Raw genomic sequence first — 17,878 nt, 5'->3', positions numbered from 1 at the left:
CTGGGTGGGAACCAGCCCTTTCATTCACAGATGGAGACAGTGGGGCTGGAAATCCTTGCCTGGGGGGTTGGGAGTCACAGAGGCAGCAAATGAATGATTTGACACCATGATTCCTCCCACCACACTCCACTGCCCGGCAGGAAGAGCTACTTAAAAATACACCAACTGTGATCTGACTAAAGTAAGGGAAGTCCCAAACATCTGCTTTTATAGAACATAAAGCTAAATGTCACACAGATGCAATAAGACTATTAAAACAGCATTAAAAGTAAATGTGCTGAATTTTTAGGATGGAGTTGTGGGGACAGGGAAAATACTCTGGAAAAGCAATGATAAGGTGCCCCACTATCTCTCTCCACTGTGAGTGGCCTCTTTCTGGATGTGATGTATTAAAATGCACAGCTAAGACTATGGCAGCACAAGGACTCCTCAACATCAGCTTTCCCCTGGGTCTGGAATGCTCTCAAGCCCTGTTCAGAGCACTCCCTCAGATCTTCCAATGCTCCTTCCACAGCTCCCCTCACTAAGAACTGTGCATTTGGTGATTATTTCATAAGGGCCTATCTTGCTATTCTCTAGCAACATCTGTCACAGAGGGCACGCAGTGTTTGCTTAGGGCTCCAAGTCAGATGGAACAAAAAAGGAAGGATGGGGAAATTCCTGCTGTAGAAGAGACAACAAATGGCATTTCTGAGAGCATACTCATGTTCCAACTCTCAAACGTTCCACCAGATCTCAATTAGGCTGCTGATACAGATCCCTAAGCATCTGGCTATCATGGAATATTTGCAATGGCCTCGACCTGGCTCTGCCTGCTTGTCTACCCCTTGTCTACCCTTCCTGTGCAATGTTCCAGTTACCCTTGTATAAAGAGCACAGGTAATGGCTGTGGCACTTCTTCCTGGCTCTGCCAGGGGCCCCAGACCTGCTGCCCTTTGGTCTGGGTGCTGTCTCCCCCAACCACCGGCACAGTGCTGGACACCCTGGAGGTGCTGCCCAATGGTGCAATCACAGCACAAGCTTAGAGGACAAGAGCCTCAGCAGAAGCACCCCTGACCAAAGCAATGCTTTGCCCTAAACTCAGGACTGAGAATGATGTGGCAGAAAGGCACCAAACCAAGGTCACAAGACTATCGACTCCATTTGTTAGCTGCCCAGCTGAGGCAAGGCGCAGAATCTTTGGCTGTGCACCCAAGCAAAAACTGAGCACCTAACATACCAGGGTCCTCACCCAACCAGCAGCTGGTGAACTGGGTTCCCTTCTGTGCAGAACAGGCCATGCTACCTGTCCACCTACGCCACAGAGAGAATGAACTGACCTCACTGCATGCCTCCAGGTGCTCAAACCCTCCCAGGACAGAGCAACTCAAAGGTCTACCGCCATCCTCCTCCCACCAAAATGCTGGAGGGCCCAGCTCATCCCTCCCAAGATGCCCCAGGCATGAGGGCTAAAGTATCAGGTATCAGATACTCAGAGAACAATACTCCCATGTAAATGTAAAAGAAGGTATTTAAATTCAAGCAAGTGAAAAGGCTTCTTTCTTTTTGGCCTTCACCAGCTCAGCCTACCAGACCAACTTTAAATTCTGAATTAAAACTCTGAATCCACCCTTAATCACCATTACATAAAAATCACAGTTACTTTTAATAATAAAGAGTTTCTTTCACTATCAAGTATACCAAAGGAAAGCCCAGAATGTTGTTATTACTATTTTTTTTTTCAGACAGGGTCTGGGTCTGGGTCTGTCGCCCAGGCTGGAGTGCAGTGGCACTATCTCAGCTCACTGCAACCTCCACCTCCCAGGCTCAAGCAATCTTCCAGCTTCAGCCTCCGGAGTAGCTGGGACTTAACAGGCATGCACCACCACGACCCGCTAATCATTGCATTTTTTGGTAGAGACAGGTTTCACCATGTTGGCCAGGCTGGTCTCAAACTGCTGAGCTTAAGTGATCTGCCCACCCCAGCCTCCCAAAGTGCTGAGATTACAAGCATGCGCCACCAAGCCCGGCCCCAGAATGTTAAACTTGATCAGGTTCAGTTTCCTCCATCTGGCCTCCCCCACAGTTAAGCCTCCTCTAACTTCCTCCACAGCGGTGTTGTTCTAGCCTCAACACAGTCTGGACTTGGGTTTTGTTTGTCTTTCCACCAGAACACGGTACTCTGCCCACCTGTTAAGGCGCCTGGATGTCCCTTTCTCAGAATAACATTTAAAAATGCGTAATAAAAAGGCTCGCAAATAGCCAGTCACGGTGGCTCATGCCTGTAACCCTAGCACTTTGTGGGGCCGAGGTGCATGGATCGCTTGAGCTCAGGAGTTTGAGACCAGCCTGGGCAACATAGTGAGACCCCATCTCAAAAAACAAAACAAACAAAAAGGCTCGAAAAGGAAACACTGAGATAATTATCAAAACATTTGAAAGGTAATTTGGGTACAGTAACCCGTGAGCTTTTAAGCATTAAATAACAAGATCTAGTACAGCCTCTAATAACTGTGATTTTTGTAGCAATGAGAGTAAATTATATTTTGAAAAACTTCCAACTGTAAAGTGATATGAAAATATCTGTAATTATCACTGGTGAAAAAAAAATAGGGACTGCTAATATGCCTTTGCTTTGCTGCTTACATTTATGATTAGAGGAAATAATTTTATCTAGAGGTTAGTGGAGATGGAGATATCAATTTTTTCTTATCTAAACTCATGGACCTCTTGCCTTCTACCTACCATCCCACAGACCCTGGGTTAAGAGCTCCTCCACCAGGAGTGAGAACTTCATAACAGGCTGCCTTGTATATTCAAAGTAAGTTCTAGGTTCCTTAGTGGGCAACAAGGCTCTTCAAATTGTAGGCCCTGTCTACTTCCCTATCCTCATCTTTCTGCTCCACTTCTGTGAATTAACGACTCCTAATCAAGCTTCCACCCTTAGCTGGGTCATCGCGGACTCCTAGGCACACAATGCCTAGAGCACAGCTCCATCAGGTGGCATCCATCCCCTCTTACGGTAATGTTTGTTTACCTGTCAATTCCCGTTTAACCAAACTGGAAATTCCCAAAGGTGGATTCTGTGTCCTTAAAACCTAACAGAGTGCTTAGAACTTAAAAAATGCCTACCAAATAAGCACTGTGTGCCACGTACTGACTTAGGTATGCCCCGAGGACACCAAGATGACAGGCATATTGTGAAATAAGATAACGGAAGTACACCTGGCACTTGGGTATCCACTCGGTAAATGTCGCCCTCCCTTGTACTAAGTACTGAAAATCCACTGAGGGATATCTGGTCATTCCTAAAACACATTACAGCTCATGGAAGGGAGGAAAATCAAGCTACCTTGACCATGAGCACTAAGCTTGGGTAATATTTTGGAAGCGAGGAGGAACAGGGCAGGTGAGAACCAGAATTATTAATACAAAGGTAGACATCGGCAAACTGGAAGCTGGAGGCAGGAGCCCCTGGGAAATGACAGGGGCCTTCAAGCCCACCACCTCACAGAAGGCTCAGGAAACCTCAGAAGGGGATTCAATCTATCAAAAAGCCCACATGAGAAACCCCCCTGGAGCCACTCTTACTCAAACCAGACAGCTGCAAATGCACCAAGAGAACGCGTCTGTGAATCTGGAAAATTTGGGGAAAATGTTACTTTAAAGCACAAATTAGGCTCAAAGTGAATGTACTGTACAGAAATGACACCTTTCTGCATAGTTCTGCCTAATTAAAATAAAAAATGAGGGTGAGCGTTTAAATGACGTGTTGAAATGACTGCCAAAAATAGGTTTAACAAAAAAAAAAAAACCCCACATGTCAGTCGCCACCATCCATGTAGAACAAAAACCCTCCAGAACAAGATAGGTCAAAATCAGATTAGCTTAAAGAGACCACGTACAATTCCCCCCCAACCCCTGAGGCGAACGGCAGTAATAAAACACCACCACCCAGAAAGGAGAAGAGAAGAGGCTCCTCGTTTTCACAAAGCGAAAGGCAACACCAGCTGCAGACTTTATTTCCCGGGCTTTTCCTGCAACATCAGCAAAACCTTCCGGAAGGGTCGGCCAGGCCGCTCGGGAGGAGGGGCGGCCGCGGCCCCATAGGCCCCAAGTGCCGCTCCGAGGGCCCGGGCCCGCTCGCTCCCTGGGCCCGCCCTCCCCCAGCCTTCCCGGACACAGTTAACCCGGGGCGCCGCGTCCCCGCCCCGCCGCCCGCACAGCGGCCCGCACCTGCACCATGATGGCCATCCGGAGCGAGTCCTTGGGGATGCTCTCGCTGCATTTCTTGCAAGAGGCGCGCCCGCTCTTGGCGTACTCGACTCGATAGAGCTTATCCGAAGACTCCGCCATCCTCCCCTAGCTGCCGCCAAAGCTCCGGGAGCCCGACGCCACGACCTAGAAACACGCTGCCGCCTCGCCGCCCCGCGTGCGCTCACCCAGCCGCAGGCGCCTGAGCGGCCAGAGCCGCCACCGAACACGCCGCACCAGCCACCGCCGTTCCCCGATAGATTGCTGATGCCTGGCCGCGGGAACGCCCACGGAGCCCACGTCCACGGGGCGGGGCCGGCGGCGCGCGCGCCCCCTGCCGGCCGGGGGGCGGAGTTTCCCGGGCGCCTGCGGGTGGAGTTCTGCAGGCCGCTGCCCTGGGGGCCGAGGCGGGGCTTGGGCTGAGCTAGTAGCTCTTTGGAGGACTCGGCGCCACCCCTTTGATTGTTCTGTCCCAGGAAGTCTTACTTGTTTTCACAACTAATTTTACCCCCAACCCCTCCCCCTTTTATTTTTGAGACTGAGTCTCACTGCGCTGGAGTGCAGTGCCGCCATCATGGATCACTGCAGTCTGGAACTCCTGAGCCCAGCGATCCTCCCACCTCAGCCTCCCGAGTAGCTGGGACTACAGGCGCTCACCACAACTGGCTAATTAAAAAAAAATTTTTTTTTAGGGACAGGGTCTCGCCAAGTTGGCTAGACTGGTCTCAAACTCCTGCTACAAGTGATCTTCACGCCTCAGCCTCCCGAAGTGCTGGGATCAGGGGCATGAGCTACCACGCCGGCCCCAAACTCTTAAGTGTGTCCTCTCTCCCCTGAGGGCAGCTGGGTCCGGGAAGCGCAGGCCCCCGCCTCGGGAATATAGTTGATTGGCCCGAGGTGGACCCTGCAGTGCTAGGTCCACCCCCCTGGCTTGGACGGGCGTTCTAACCTGCCGTCCACAGACCGTCGGGACAAAATACCAACTGAAACCTAGCATTTCCTTTATTATGAATTTGACTACAAATCCCAGGAGTATTAGCAGTACCTGTGACTTTGTGGGCAATAGTCATCACAGAGGTTTTCATGTTACTTTACAGTTGTTGGTGATAACTCGAAATATTATTAAGCTCATCACTACTCGAAATTGTGGTAATGACTGGACCTGTTGCTATCAGATATTTTTTGTGTGTGTGTGTAAAGAAAGAGATGGGGAATCTCTCCATGTTGCCCAGGCTGGTCTTGAACCCCTGGCCTCAAGCAATCCTCCCACCTCGACCTCCCAAAGTGCTGGGATTACAGGCATGAGCCACTGCACCTGGCCTAGATCTTGTTGTTTAATATAGAACTATACTTTAAAATATAGTTTATTAAAATTGGTTTCTTTTCTAATCCTATGCATTTTTTTTTTTCATTTCAAAGATTGTAACATGAGTGTGCTGTATTTGAAAATATTCAATTCTGGTATAGAGGATAAGAAAAATAAGCAGATGAATAAAACTCATAAAAAGTGTTAACCATAGAGAAGAAGCTAGCGGCTTAAGAGACAAGGATGTTGAGTAAGCAAGAAGGTTGTGAGACATAGGCCGAATCCTAAAAGTTAGTAACCAGTTAGATACGTTGAAGGTAGGCTGGGCACAGTGGCTCATGCCTATAATCCTAGCACTTTGGGAGGCTGAGGTGGGCGGATCCCTTGAGCCCAGGAGTTCAAGACCAGCCTGGACAACATGGCAAAACCTTGTCTCTACAAAAATTAGCTGGGGGTGGTGGCAGGTGCCTGTAGTCCCATCTACTTGGGAGGCTGAGGTGGGAGGATCACCTGAGCCCTGAAGGTTGAGGCTGTGGTGAGCCATGATAGTGCCACTGGACTCCAGCCTGGGTGACAGTGTGACCCTGTCTCAAAAAAAAAAAAAAAAAAGATATTTTGAAGGTAAACAGAATAAGTGGAAAATATGATGGAACAAATAAAAGTTTTACTTAGAGAATGACCAAGTCAAAAGGCATGATCATGCCATCTCTGGGTTGACAACTATATCATCCCTAAATGGCCACTCATTGGTGATAAGATTATGGTCCCATTCTGGCACCCATATGCTCTGCCCCAAAAATGCAGGTAAAGTTCAGGTCTGTTCAGCAGGCTGATTGGTGAGCTGCAGCTGTGGCTGAGTGTGCTTGCACTTGTGTCTCTCTGATAGTGCAGTGTGAGTTGCTCCAGGTACCCTCTGTTGAGCCGCCTTGAGCATCCTCAACTCTGTCAGTGGGACAGGCTGATGCGGCAGAGAGAGGGAAAACATATCAATATTAGCCAGGTGCAGTGGCTCATGCCTGTAATCCCAGCGCTTTGGGAGGCTGAGGTGGGTGGATCACCTAAGGTCAGGAGTTCAAAACCAGCCTGGTCAACATGGTGAAACCCCGTCTCTACTAAGAATACAAAAATTAGCTGGGCATTGTGGTGCGTGCCTGTAATCCCAGCTACTCGGGAGGCTGAGGCATGAGAATCGCTTGAACCCAGGAGGCGGAAGTTGCAGTGAGCTGAGATCACGCCATTGCACTCCAGCCTGGGCAACATAGTGAGACTGTCTCAAAAAAAGAAAAGAAGAGAAAAGGGGAGGGGAGGGGAGGATGGGAGGGGAGGGGAGGATGGGAGGGGAGGGGAGGGGGAAGGGGGGGAGGGGGTGGGAGGGGAGGGGAGGGGGAGGGGGGAGGGGGTGGGAGGGGAGGGGAGGGGAGGATTTCCTAATTCTAGGTTCTGGTGGTGTGGTCCATCTGCCTCGCCTGTACCCTATCCTGTGTATGTTATGCACTCCATCGAGTTCTTGCTGTAAGTGGTTTTAAACTGATTCAATAAACCCTGCAATTCAAGCATCATAATTTGGTCTGTGAGGCTTTCTGTTTTGTAACTTGTGGGATAGTTTGCCTGATAATGTACCTAGAAGCTACTATTGCATTAAGGTAGGTTCCTCCACAATATTTATTCTGGAAAGGGCTTCATGGACCACCAAAGGGGTCCTAGGCACACACACAAAAGGTTAAGAATTCCTGCCCTAGAACCTAAGGAAAGCCAACTATCACCTACTGCCTTCTCAATATTTCAGTTTGGATGGCTTATATGCATCTCCATTTATGTCCAAAACTGCCCTAGTGCTTCCCATCTCAGGAAATGGCCCACCATTCTTTGCATTACTTAGGCCAAATGCTTTGTAGTCAACTTGACTCTTCTCTTTTGTCCCATGTTCAATCCATCCCCGAATTCTAACTTCCTGACTTTGATCCTTTCTCATGGCCCAGCTGCCATCCTTTTTGGTGGCTCTGTATCCCTCACCAGAATGTAAGCTCCATGAGGGCAGGAGCTTGTGTCTGTTTTGTTGCAATAGCCTCAGTGCCTGGAACAGTGTCAGGCACTCACCAATATTTGTTGAATGAATGACTGAATCCCACAGTTGGCCCTCCCTCCGCACAGCCCAACAGTTTAATTAATAATGTTACTTCACATTTGTATATAACTAACTTATACTGTGCTTTAAATTTGAAATTCCCATGCTGATTTATAACCCCTATAGTATACCAGGCAAAGTTGGTGGCTATACAAAATACCACCAGGACAGGGTTGTCTGAAGAATTACTTGATAATTCTTGTTAATAATACAAAAACGGAAAAAGAATGTCATCATGCAGTTTACAAATAAATCTTAGGTGGCTTTACATTTCAATTTTTTTCTTTAAAAGGAATGAGCTGTGTCCAGGTAGGTTAAATGCTTTATAGACAAGAGAAAAAAAAAAAAAAAGCTGCCATAGAACCACCTTATTTGTCATTATCATCGACTTCATTTTTTATTTTCCTTACCTTCTCTGTCTTTCTCCGCTTTGTTTTTTTTTCTTGCCTTTTTCGGCCTTGACAGCATCATTTTTGCCACATCAGCTTTCCTTTGGCTGGATATGCAGCATTCTGCTCTTGGTACTTTTCCTTCAGTCGAGAAGCCTTCTTTTTGGGCTGCTTGCCATCTGCAGCATGGTCACTCATGTCCCTCCCAGGTTCTTGGCATCACTGCCAGTGGACAGACCGGGATCTCCTTTGATTTGAGGGCAGTACTCAGAACACAAAGTGAAAGCCCAAAGGAGGCCTTTTGGGTGCATTAGAATCTCTGAATTTCTGATTTACTTCTCTTTTAGGAGGGATATCAGTTTTCATTTCTTTTTCATAAAGGGCCTTGAATACTCTTGGCCATGCCTCCAATTTCCTTCTCTTTAGCAAGTAAGGTTTTCCACCTTTCTGAACATGTTAATGAACATTCTGAGAAGATGAATGAAGTATCTGGTTGCTTCTCCTGTATCCTGGCAAGTGTGCGCAGAATGCCCGTGATGACATTTTGTCCCTGGGATCATTGGGCTCTCCTTCGCCCATGTTTAGTTATTTTTGCTCAGTGAGGCACAGAATCACTCAGTGTCCACTTGGCCCTCACTTACCTTGGCAGTGTCTCTAGGTAAGGAGTTCTAGATCAGCCTGGACAACATAGCACGACCCTGTCTCCACACACACAAAAAAGTAAATAAACTCACAACAAACATTTGGTGTAAGGTATGGGTCCAGCTACATTCTTCTGCATGTGGAGATCCACCATCTGTGGAAGAGACTGTCCTTTTCCCACTGAATGATCTTGGCACCTTTGTTGAAATCATTTAACCATATATGTTGAGGGTTTATTTTTGGGCTCTCTATTCTGTTCCATTGGTCTATATGTTTGTCTTTATTCCAACACCACATCATAGTAAGTTTTGAAATCAGAAAGTGTGAGACCTCCAACTTTATTTTACAAAGTTGATTTGTCTTGGTTTGGTTTTATATTTTGTCAAGATTGATCAGGAGTGGAAAGAAGAGATGGTGGCTCGTGCCTGTAATCCCAGCACTTTGGGAGGCCAAGGCGGGCGGATCACAAGGTCAGGAGTTTGAGACCAGCCTGACTAACACGGTGAAACCCTGTCTCTACTAAAAATACAAAACAATTAGCTGGGCATGGTGGTGCATGCCTATAATCCCAGCTACTCAGGAGGCTGAGGCAGGAGAATCCCTTGATCCTGGGAGGCGGAGGTTGCAGTGAGCCGAGATTGCGCCACTGCACTCCAGCCTGGTCAACAGACCAAGACTCTGTCTCAAAAAGAAAAAAAAGAAAGAAGAGAGACACACAATTCTGACTGCTGGTGTATGTGTGTGTGGTGGTGCGGGGCGGGGGGGATGTCTAAAGCCCCACACCAGGGATTTCCTGTTAAGCAGGTGAGGCAGAAATTGCACAAAGGAGCTGGGCTCCCATTTCACACCTAGAGACAAGGGAGATGGGAGTGCAGGCTAGCCTATGTCTGGGAAGAAGGCAGGGACACATTTCCGTGGACAACTAGCAGTGTCTGCCACAGTTGTATCTTACATTATTCTTCTTCCTCAGGACTAAATGGCCCTGCAATCCAAAAAATCAGATCTTCAGATGTGGGGACACTTTTTTTTTTTCTATCATTGATTTGACTATTTGCTTTGCTTCATTTTTAGAAATACCCTCCCAATTTCATAATGTTCTGTTTATCTCTTTAACTTTTTGCGAGTTAATGAGAAGCTGTCTCAGCTTAATTTCTCGGGTCACTGACAAAAGCTTCTGCTGTGTCCATCTTTCATTAGATTAACAAATTTTAGCCATTACATGTTTTACTTTCCAGTATCTTGAGCTGATGTTTAATGAATGTAATATAGTCTAGAAGTTATTGCTCTCTTAATGATATGTCTTTAATTTTTAGGTTTTGTCAGTTCTGCTGAGTTTGGTATAGTAAGACCCTTCCATAATGTCGTGTTCCAAAACACAAATGGTAAGATGTGGGGTTGTGTAATTGTGAGGTTAGTGAGAGGATTGCTCTGAGCCTCCAACTATAGCTGGTTCTCAGGATGTGGCTGTGGGTCCAAATTCATCCTGGTCATGGCTGTGGTTTGATACTCCCGGGTAGCAATTTTCCACCCCAGCTTACATATTGATGGGTTCAGTTTGGGGTCTTGTGGCTTCCTGGGACTTATGGAGAGCAGCAGCGTTTTCAGGAGTCTCCCCTGTTTGTGGCCTGATCCAGGGAGAGTAGATCTGGAGAATCTTTGGGACAAGAAGGACCGTACCACTTCCTCCCACTTCTGAAGAGGGTCACGTGCTATTTCCCTACCTGGATGTGCTCTCTTCCATGCTCTCCTCCGTTATCCCCTTATCGCATGACACGATTTATCTTGCTCCTATTTGAAAATGAGGTGTGGGGGAAGAAGGACGCCATCACCAGTCACCGTAACACTGAATCCGAGCTCACTGCGTTTATTGTAGGTGTCTTTCACAGTGTTGACGGTCTTCAACCATTCAGTGGTTCTTGCTTATCTGCTCATTTGTGTATTTGAGACGATCTTGATACCTATCTCCTGCTTTCTTTCCACAGCTACGTCTGGTGACTTTGTGTGTGGGGAGGTGAGGGTGGGTGTGTGCCCCTGCGATGGGGGTGCCAGTGGGTTGTCTCTGGCTGTGGGAGTTCCATCTTCCCCAGGGGTTGGTAGCAGCCTGGAGCCACAGAGCCTCCCTCATCCCCACACTGGCTGTGCCCACACCACCTTGACAGATGCCAGGACCCCCTCCTCCTTGCCTGGGTTTGCAGTTTCCTTACTCGCTCCTGACTCGGCAGCAGGCCCCTCCTCGGCTGCTATCTGGGAGTCTCCCACATACACCTAATCCTGTGTGCTGTCCATCCTGCAGGGCTTCCTGATATATAGGTCCACTGCAGATTGTGAGGCCTGTGATTCCATCCTTGGGCCTCACAGGGCCTAACATGAATTCCCAGGCACTAACTAGATATTTCCCCACCCAGCAGGAAAGGCTCCCCGCCAGCCGGTTCCCCAGTCAACTGGATCAGCTGTACCCTACCTACCTAGACCCCAACTTAATGGATTTCACCTTCCTGCCAGCTGGGCAAAAGATTCAAACAAGCCAATCGCATCCTCATGTGGGATCCAAGGGTCACCCCACCATCTTGTCACTACAAAGCCTGCCTCCCACAGTCCCTGCTGGCTCACTCTGCTCCCCACGGCAGCCCCTATGTGGCCCTGCAGGGTGGGCGGTGTCCTTCTCCCCCAGACTCTGAGCAATAAGCTGCTGCCAGCCTCTTCTGTCCAGTGTCAGGTACCATGTCCTTGACCATCACATGCTATTGAGGGCGGGAGATCCCTCCTCCATCAATGGGGTGAATAGGAAGTGATCCAAAAGCACTGATGGCACACTGCTGTATGCTTTTCCTGTACTATTAGGGATACATTAGTTTACTTTAAGATATTTCTTCTCTGACTTCATGGGATTTGGGACATGAGGGGTGTTAAATGACATGTGCTCAGTCTATCTTCCCATAAGTTACTTGGTTTTAAAAAAAAATTAGATTGTTTCGGTTGTTTCCTTTTTTTTTTCTTTTTTTTCTGTTAAAAAACGTGAAAAATAGGCCGGGCACAGTGACTCACGCCTGTAATCCCAGCACTTTGGGAGGCCGAGGTGGGAAGATCACCTGAGATCAGGAGTTGGAGACCAGCCTGGCCAACATGGTAAAACCCCGTCTCTACTAAAAATACAAAAATTAGCCAGACGTAGTGGCCCACCCCTGTATTCCCAACTACTCTAGAGGCTGAGGCAGGAGAATTGCTTGAACCTGGGAGGTGGAGGTTGCAGTGAGCTGAGATCACACCACTGCATTCCAGCCTGGGTGACAGAGCGAGACTCTGTCTCACAAAAAAAAAAAAAAAAAAAAAAAAAGTGAAAAATAATGCTGTCATTTTCACCCTTCTACATTTGTCTTTGTATACCTTTACTATGATTTCTTTGAGATGGATTCCTAGAAGCTGGGTTGCTGATGAGGTGTGTACATTTAAAATCTTTAGAGATTCTGGCAAATTGCCCTTTGGAAACGCTGTACCCGTTTATACATCCACCAGCAACACACCTGGGATTATAGGTGTGAGACTAACAATATCCACAGCTGTGAACATATGTGGAAATGCACAATCCTTTGAATTTTGAGAAGTAAATGGTTTTCTGCTTTTATTTTATTTTATTTCATTTTATTTAGACAGAGTCTCACTCTGTCGCCCAGGCTGAAGTGCAGCGGTGTGATCTCGGCTCACTGCAACCTCCACCTCCCACATACAAGCAATTCTCCTGCCTCAGCCTCCTGCGTAGCTGGAATTACAGGTGTGTGCCACTACGCCCGGCCTGTTTTATTTTTTTTGAGACAGGTTCTCACTTTGTCGCTCAGCCTGGAGTGCAGTGGTGCCGTGGTGGCTCACTGCAGCCTTGACCTTGAGGACTCAAGCGATCCTCCCGCCTCAGCCCCCAAGATAGCTGGGACTAATTTTTGTATTTTTTGTAGAGATGAGACTTCGCCATGTTGCCCAGCTGGTCTGGAACTCCTTGACTCAAGGGATCCGCCCACCTTGGCCTCTAAAAGTGCTGATATTACAGGCATGAGCCACTGTGTCTGGCCGATTTTCTAATTTTATTTGTAATGATGTTTTTGAAGAATAACATACATACAGTGACATGTGTGTACCTGGAGTGTACAGTTTGATGAATTTTTTACTGAGGGATTCACCTCTATGACCACAAGCCAGGTCAGAGTGTTGAACACTCCCAGCTCTTCCCCAGCCACAGTTCTGACTTCCATTGTTATAGTTTTGCTTTTGAGCTTTTTATAAATGGAATTATATACTATGTGATCTTTTGTACTTGACTGCTTTTACTCAACATTATGAATGTGAGGGTCACCCATATGGTTTCGTGTGGGTGCACTTTGTTCATTCTCATTGCTATGTACTATTTCATTGGCTGACCAGTCATCAGTTTACTTTCCATTCTTTTGCTGATGGAGGTTTGGGCTGTTTTTATTTTTTGGGGGCCATTTCAAGTTTTTTTGCTATCCACTTGAAGGTACATACCTTTTGGTTCACTTTCATATCAGTTTCGGTTAGATGTTTATTTGGGAGTGGGATTACAAAGTCATAGGGTTTGCATATGTTTAGCTTTGGTAGATTCTGCCAAAGAGTTTTCCAAGATGGTTGTATCAAGTCACACCTTCAAGAGCAATATATGAGAGTTCTAGTTGTTCCACAATTGATACTTAATATTGTTGTATTATCAATTATTTATTTATTTAGAGACAAGGTCTCAGTCTGTCACCTAGGCTGAATGCAGTAGTGCAGTCATAGCTCACTGCAGCCTCAAATTCCTGGGTTCAAGTGATTCTCCTGCCCCAGGCTCCTGAGGAGCTGGGACTACAGGTGCACACTATCATACCCAGCTAGTTTTTTTTTTTTACTCTAGAGATGAGGTCTTACTCTGTTGCCTGGGTTGGTCTCAATCTTCTGGCCTCAGGCAATCCTCCTGTCTTGGCCTCCCAAAGCAGTGGGATTACAGGTGTGAGCCACCATGCCTGGGCTGTATTATCAGTTTTTAATGTGTGTTTTCTTTTTTGAGATGTTTTTTAGACAAACATCCTCAGGGTGTGGTTTTTGGATGGGGGGAATTTGCAGCGTCTCCTTCCCTCAATTATTTTTTTTTTGGGAAGGACAGTGTCTTACTCTGCCCCCCAGGCTAGAGTGCAGTGGCGTGATCTCAGCTCACTGCAACCTCAGCCTCCTGGGCTCAAGTGATCCTCCCACCTTAGCCTCCAGAGTAGCTGGGACTACAGGCTCGTGCCACCATGCTTGGCTAATTTTTTCTCCATGTTGGCCAGGTAGACCTTCTGGACTCAAGCAATCCCCCCTCCTTGGCCTCCTGAAGTTCTGGAATTACAGGCATAAGCCACCATGATATTTTTATTTATGTAGATTTTGGTTGGCAATAAGGTTGAATATCTTTTTATGTTTCATTGGCTGTTGCAATTTCTTCTGCTGTGAATTTCCTGTATCACCTTGTGCCCATTAAAAATAATTCCCAATGTTGTTTACTTTAAGCTTCACAGTCTTTTTAAAAAAGTGATATAAACATGTCTTACTTTATTTCCCTTGTTTGCTCTTAACTTCCAAATGCTCTTTAACATGCATTATGTTGCCTGGTTTATTAAAAGAGTGAGACTAGAGAAAAAAGATGTTCTCGCACGATGAAGGAAGAAAGAAATGCTTAAGGGAGCCTGTGGTGGGTGGATTGAAGCCAGAGGCCTGTGAGGTGTGAGAGGCAGAGGGGGCTTGGTTTCCATGGCTGCCTCTACCACATACCGCCTCCTCTTCTTTTCTTTTTTTCCTTTTTAAAAAAAACCACAATGTAAACAGCCTTGTCTATTTTTCTGATTATATAAATAATGCACAAAGTCTGTGAAAATAAGACAAAACCACACTCTTTTGAAGTATAAAGAAGAACATCTAACACCTGCAATCCGACGCCGTTAACGCTTTGGTGACTACCCCAGAAGGCAGGCATCCTGCAGGCAGGAGCCCTGGGTCTCATTCTCATTCTTTACTGTAACCCTCAAGCCAGGAGCAGAGCTTGGCATAAACATGACCGCATGGATGACCCCAGGGGTCTCCCCTTGCTTTGATGACTGCTTCCCAAGCCTCTGCAAGGGAGAGATGTATGGTTTGCACTAAAGGAGCATCTTGGGCACAAAGCCCTCCTGGGGCTCAGGGTGGAGGAAAGGGTATAGCCATGAGATTCTTTTTTTTTTTTTTTTTTTTTTGAGACGGAGTTTTACTCTTGTCACCCAAGCTGGAGTGCAATGGCGTGATCTTGGCTCACTGCAACCTCTGCCTCCTGGTTCAAGCGATTCTCTTGCCTCAGCCTCCAGAGCAGCTGGGACTACAGGCGCCCGCCACCACGCCCAGTGAATTTTTGTATTTTTAGTGGAGAGATGAGGTTTCACCACATTGGCCAGGCTGTCTCAAACTCCTGACCTCAGATGATCAGCCCACCTTGGCCTCCCAAAGTGCTGGGATTACAGGTGTGAGCCACCATGCCTGGCTCTTTTTAAGTGATTGACAATACTTGAACATAGATCTATTCCAAAGGGACAGCTGGGACAGGCTTCTTAGAAAAAACAGCCTCTCCAGAGAAGAAATAAACAATACATTAATTAAAGGCAACCCTCTGTAACAGTCCTTACCATGACAATTACATTTCCTTATTCCATTAGAAATTCTTTGAGGACTGACACTTTCTGCTCGAGAGTCTTACTCATTTTATATCCTCACTGCCTGGTGAATGAATGTATAAATGAGAAAATGAATGAACAGCACAGCCCTCCTACTTGGCAATATAGGTTAAGTTTTAACATGTGAAGTCTTTTGTATTCTTAACACTTAGCCTAGTACCTGGCACAGGTACTAGGTTGGTACTTAGTAAACATTTGTTGAGTGAATGAATGAATGATTGAATATGTATATAAATATGTCAAACCAATTTTTTGGACTTGCCTTTAAAAAAGTCAGGGCAAGTCCATTAGGGCATGATGAAAGGCAGAGCCCACTGGGTGGCATTGAGTTAATTCAGTTCAGCTGATGCTGGTTGACTTTGCCACATGCAGAGCGCTCTGCCTGGCACCACCGCCGCAATTCTGCCCACGTAGACCAGTTCTACTGAGTACATTTCTCACCGAGCAAATAAGCCCAGTTATTTTAAAACATGAGGCCAGCATACAGAAACTTGCAATTGCCTCCAAAAATTATGTTCCCTCCAAGCCCACGCAATTGTCCTGGATGCTGATTTTCTGTCAAGAATGGGGCTTTGTTGTGATGGAATGAGACACCCTGGAAATAAATGCCAGGAGACCACAGCTTGATCTGTAGGGCTGGGGCTGGGGCTGATGCGGGAGCCTCAGCGGCCACAGCCAGCTGACTTCTCAAATGACAGCAAAGCCATGAGAAATGTAGATTTTTAAATTTCCTTGATTATAGTTTGAGAACCTTTGTCCTTGTTTTCTTAATGACTGAGTGGATCTTATTTTACTCCTTTCTTCTTTTAAACACACCATAAAGGAGGAAAGGAAAGAAAATAAAGCTATAGATAGTTTACCAATCCAAGAGGGAAATAGCATCAAGAAACCACATTTGCATTATGACCCAGCTGGGCATCTTTGCTTTTATGAAACAGAGCTGCTTTGGAAATTGTTACATAATTCTAACCAGAGTGCAGATTTCCTGACCATATTTACACAGAAACTTTTTTCAATTGTTATGATTTATTTTTCAATAACTCTTCTTTAAAAAAAATAGCATCAAAATTCCGTGATTCTTCTTTCTCTACAATTTCAGGGGGCAGAAAATTCAGCTAGAACTAAACACAAATAATTTAATGTTTTAAGATTTGATTTTTTTTGAATTACAGTAGAACCCTATTGTGGTAGGATTTGTTATCTGACATATTGAAAAATAATTGAGTTGAATTTAGTTCTCTAGTATACAATTACATGTGCCAAAATCCTCAGACTTTTTTTTTTTTTTTTTGAGACGGTATTGCTCTGTTGCCCATGCTGAAGTGCAGTGGTGTGGTCAATAGCTCACTGTAGCCTCTAACTCCTGGGCTTAAGTGATACTCCTACCTTGGCCTCCCAAGGCGCTGAGATTACAGGCATGAGCCACTGCTCCTGGCCCAAAACCCCCAGACTTTTAAAACAGTGAGGGTTTGTGGAGACACGCCTGGTCTGCTAGATTTACAGCTGAGGCCAGAGGTAATTGCTTTTCCAAAGGTCACCCAAGGCCTATGCCTTCCTCACACTGGCCCAGCAGAGACAATTAATTTATGAGTTGAGGGCTAGTGTTCTGGAAAGAGGCATTCCATAATCGTGAGACGGTAAATGGGTAGGGATCTAAGGAGGTAGCCACGAGCAAGCCTGTGATGATTCCAGCTCAGGAAGCAGGGTTGACCCAAGACAGGGTTGGTCACCTTGATGATACCACAGACAGGCACAAAGCACAAGGCCCCTATTCAGAATCAGCAATGGGACTGTGTCCAGTGGACATGACCCAAGAGGCCCTTCTCTCAAAGCTGACCAGCCAGCTATAGTTAAGAACCCAAGACAGTGCATTGGCATTTGCGCAGAGCCGCCTAATCTAAACTCACAGATTTTCCCCTGCCATGCACTGAATCCTTTTTTTTTTTTTTTTTTTTTTTACAATAATCTGCTCATATATCTGGCTTTCCCATCTGTCTTGGTCTGTTTGGGCTGTAATAACACAATACCATAGAACAGGTGGCTTACAAACAACAGAAATTTATTCCGCACAATCTGGAGTCTGGGAAGTCCAAGATCAACGTGCTGGCACATTCAGTGTCTGGTGAGGGCCACTTCCTCATAGATGGCGCCTTCTCACTGTAACCTCACATGATGAAAGGGAAAAAAACTTGTATTTTTCTTGTAGAGATGGGGTTTTGCCATGTTGCCCAGGCTGGTCTGGAGCTCCCAGGCTGAAGCAATCTGCCCATCTCGGCCTCCCAAAGTCCTCAGGTCTCTTTTATATATGGGCATTAATCCTATTCAGAAGGGCTATGTCCTCATGGCCAAATCACCTCCCAAAAGCCCCATCTCCAAACTGTCACTTGGGGGTTAGAATTTCAACTTATGAATTTGGGGGTAACATAAACATTCAGTCCATTGTACCCTCTAACCTGTGAATTCC

At 46.3% G+C, this 17,878-nt stretch overlaps 1 protein-coding gene across 1 annotated transcript in view; it reads right to left on the bottom strand.

Moving 5' to 3' along the window:
- PARP1 (poly(ADP-ribose) polymerase 1) overlaps positions 1–4,832 on the bottom strand; it is a 47,324-nt gene extending 42,492 nt beyond the window's left edge. Inside the window, exon 1 of the mRNA XM_003949705.5 lies at positions 4,216–4,832. Within this exon, the coding sequence (XP_003949754.2) occupies positions 4,216–4,335 (120 nt within the window). The 5' untranslated portion in view covers positions 4,336–4,832. The remainder of the gene's footprint in view (positions 1–4,215) is intronic.
- Positions 4,833–17,878: the final 13,046 nt, after the last annotated feature.

The sequence above is a fragment of the Pan troglodytes genome, chromosome 1, assembly GCF_028858775.2.
Source record: "Pan troglodytes isolate AG18354 chromosome 1, NHGRI_mPanTro3-v2.0_pri, whole genome shotgun sequence".
In the NCBI taxonomy this organism is placed as follows: domain Eukaryota; kingdom Metazoa; phylum Chordata; class Mammalia; order Primates; family Hominidae; genus Pan; species Pan troglodytes.
This window is presented reverse-complemented; position numbering and strand designations above follow the sequence as displayed.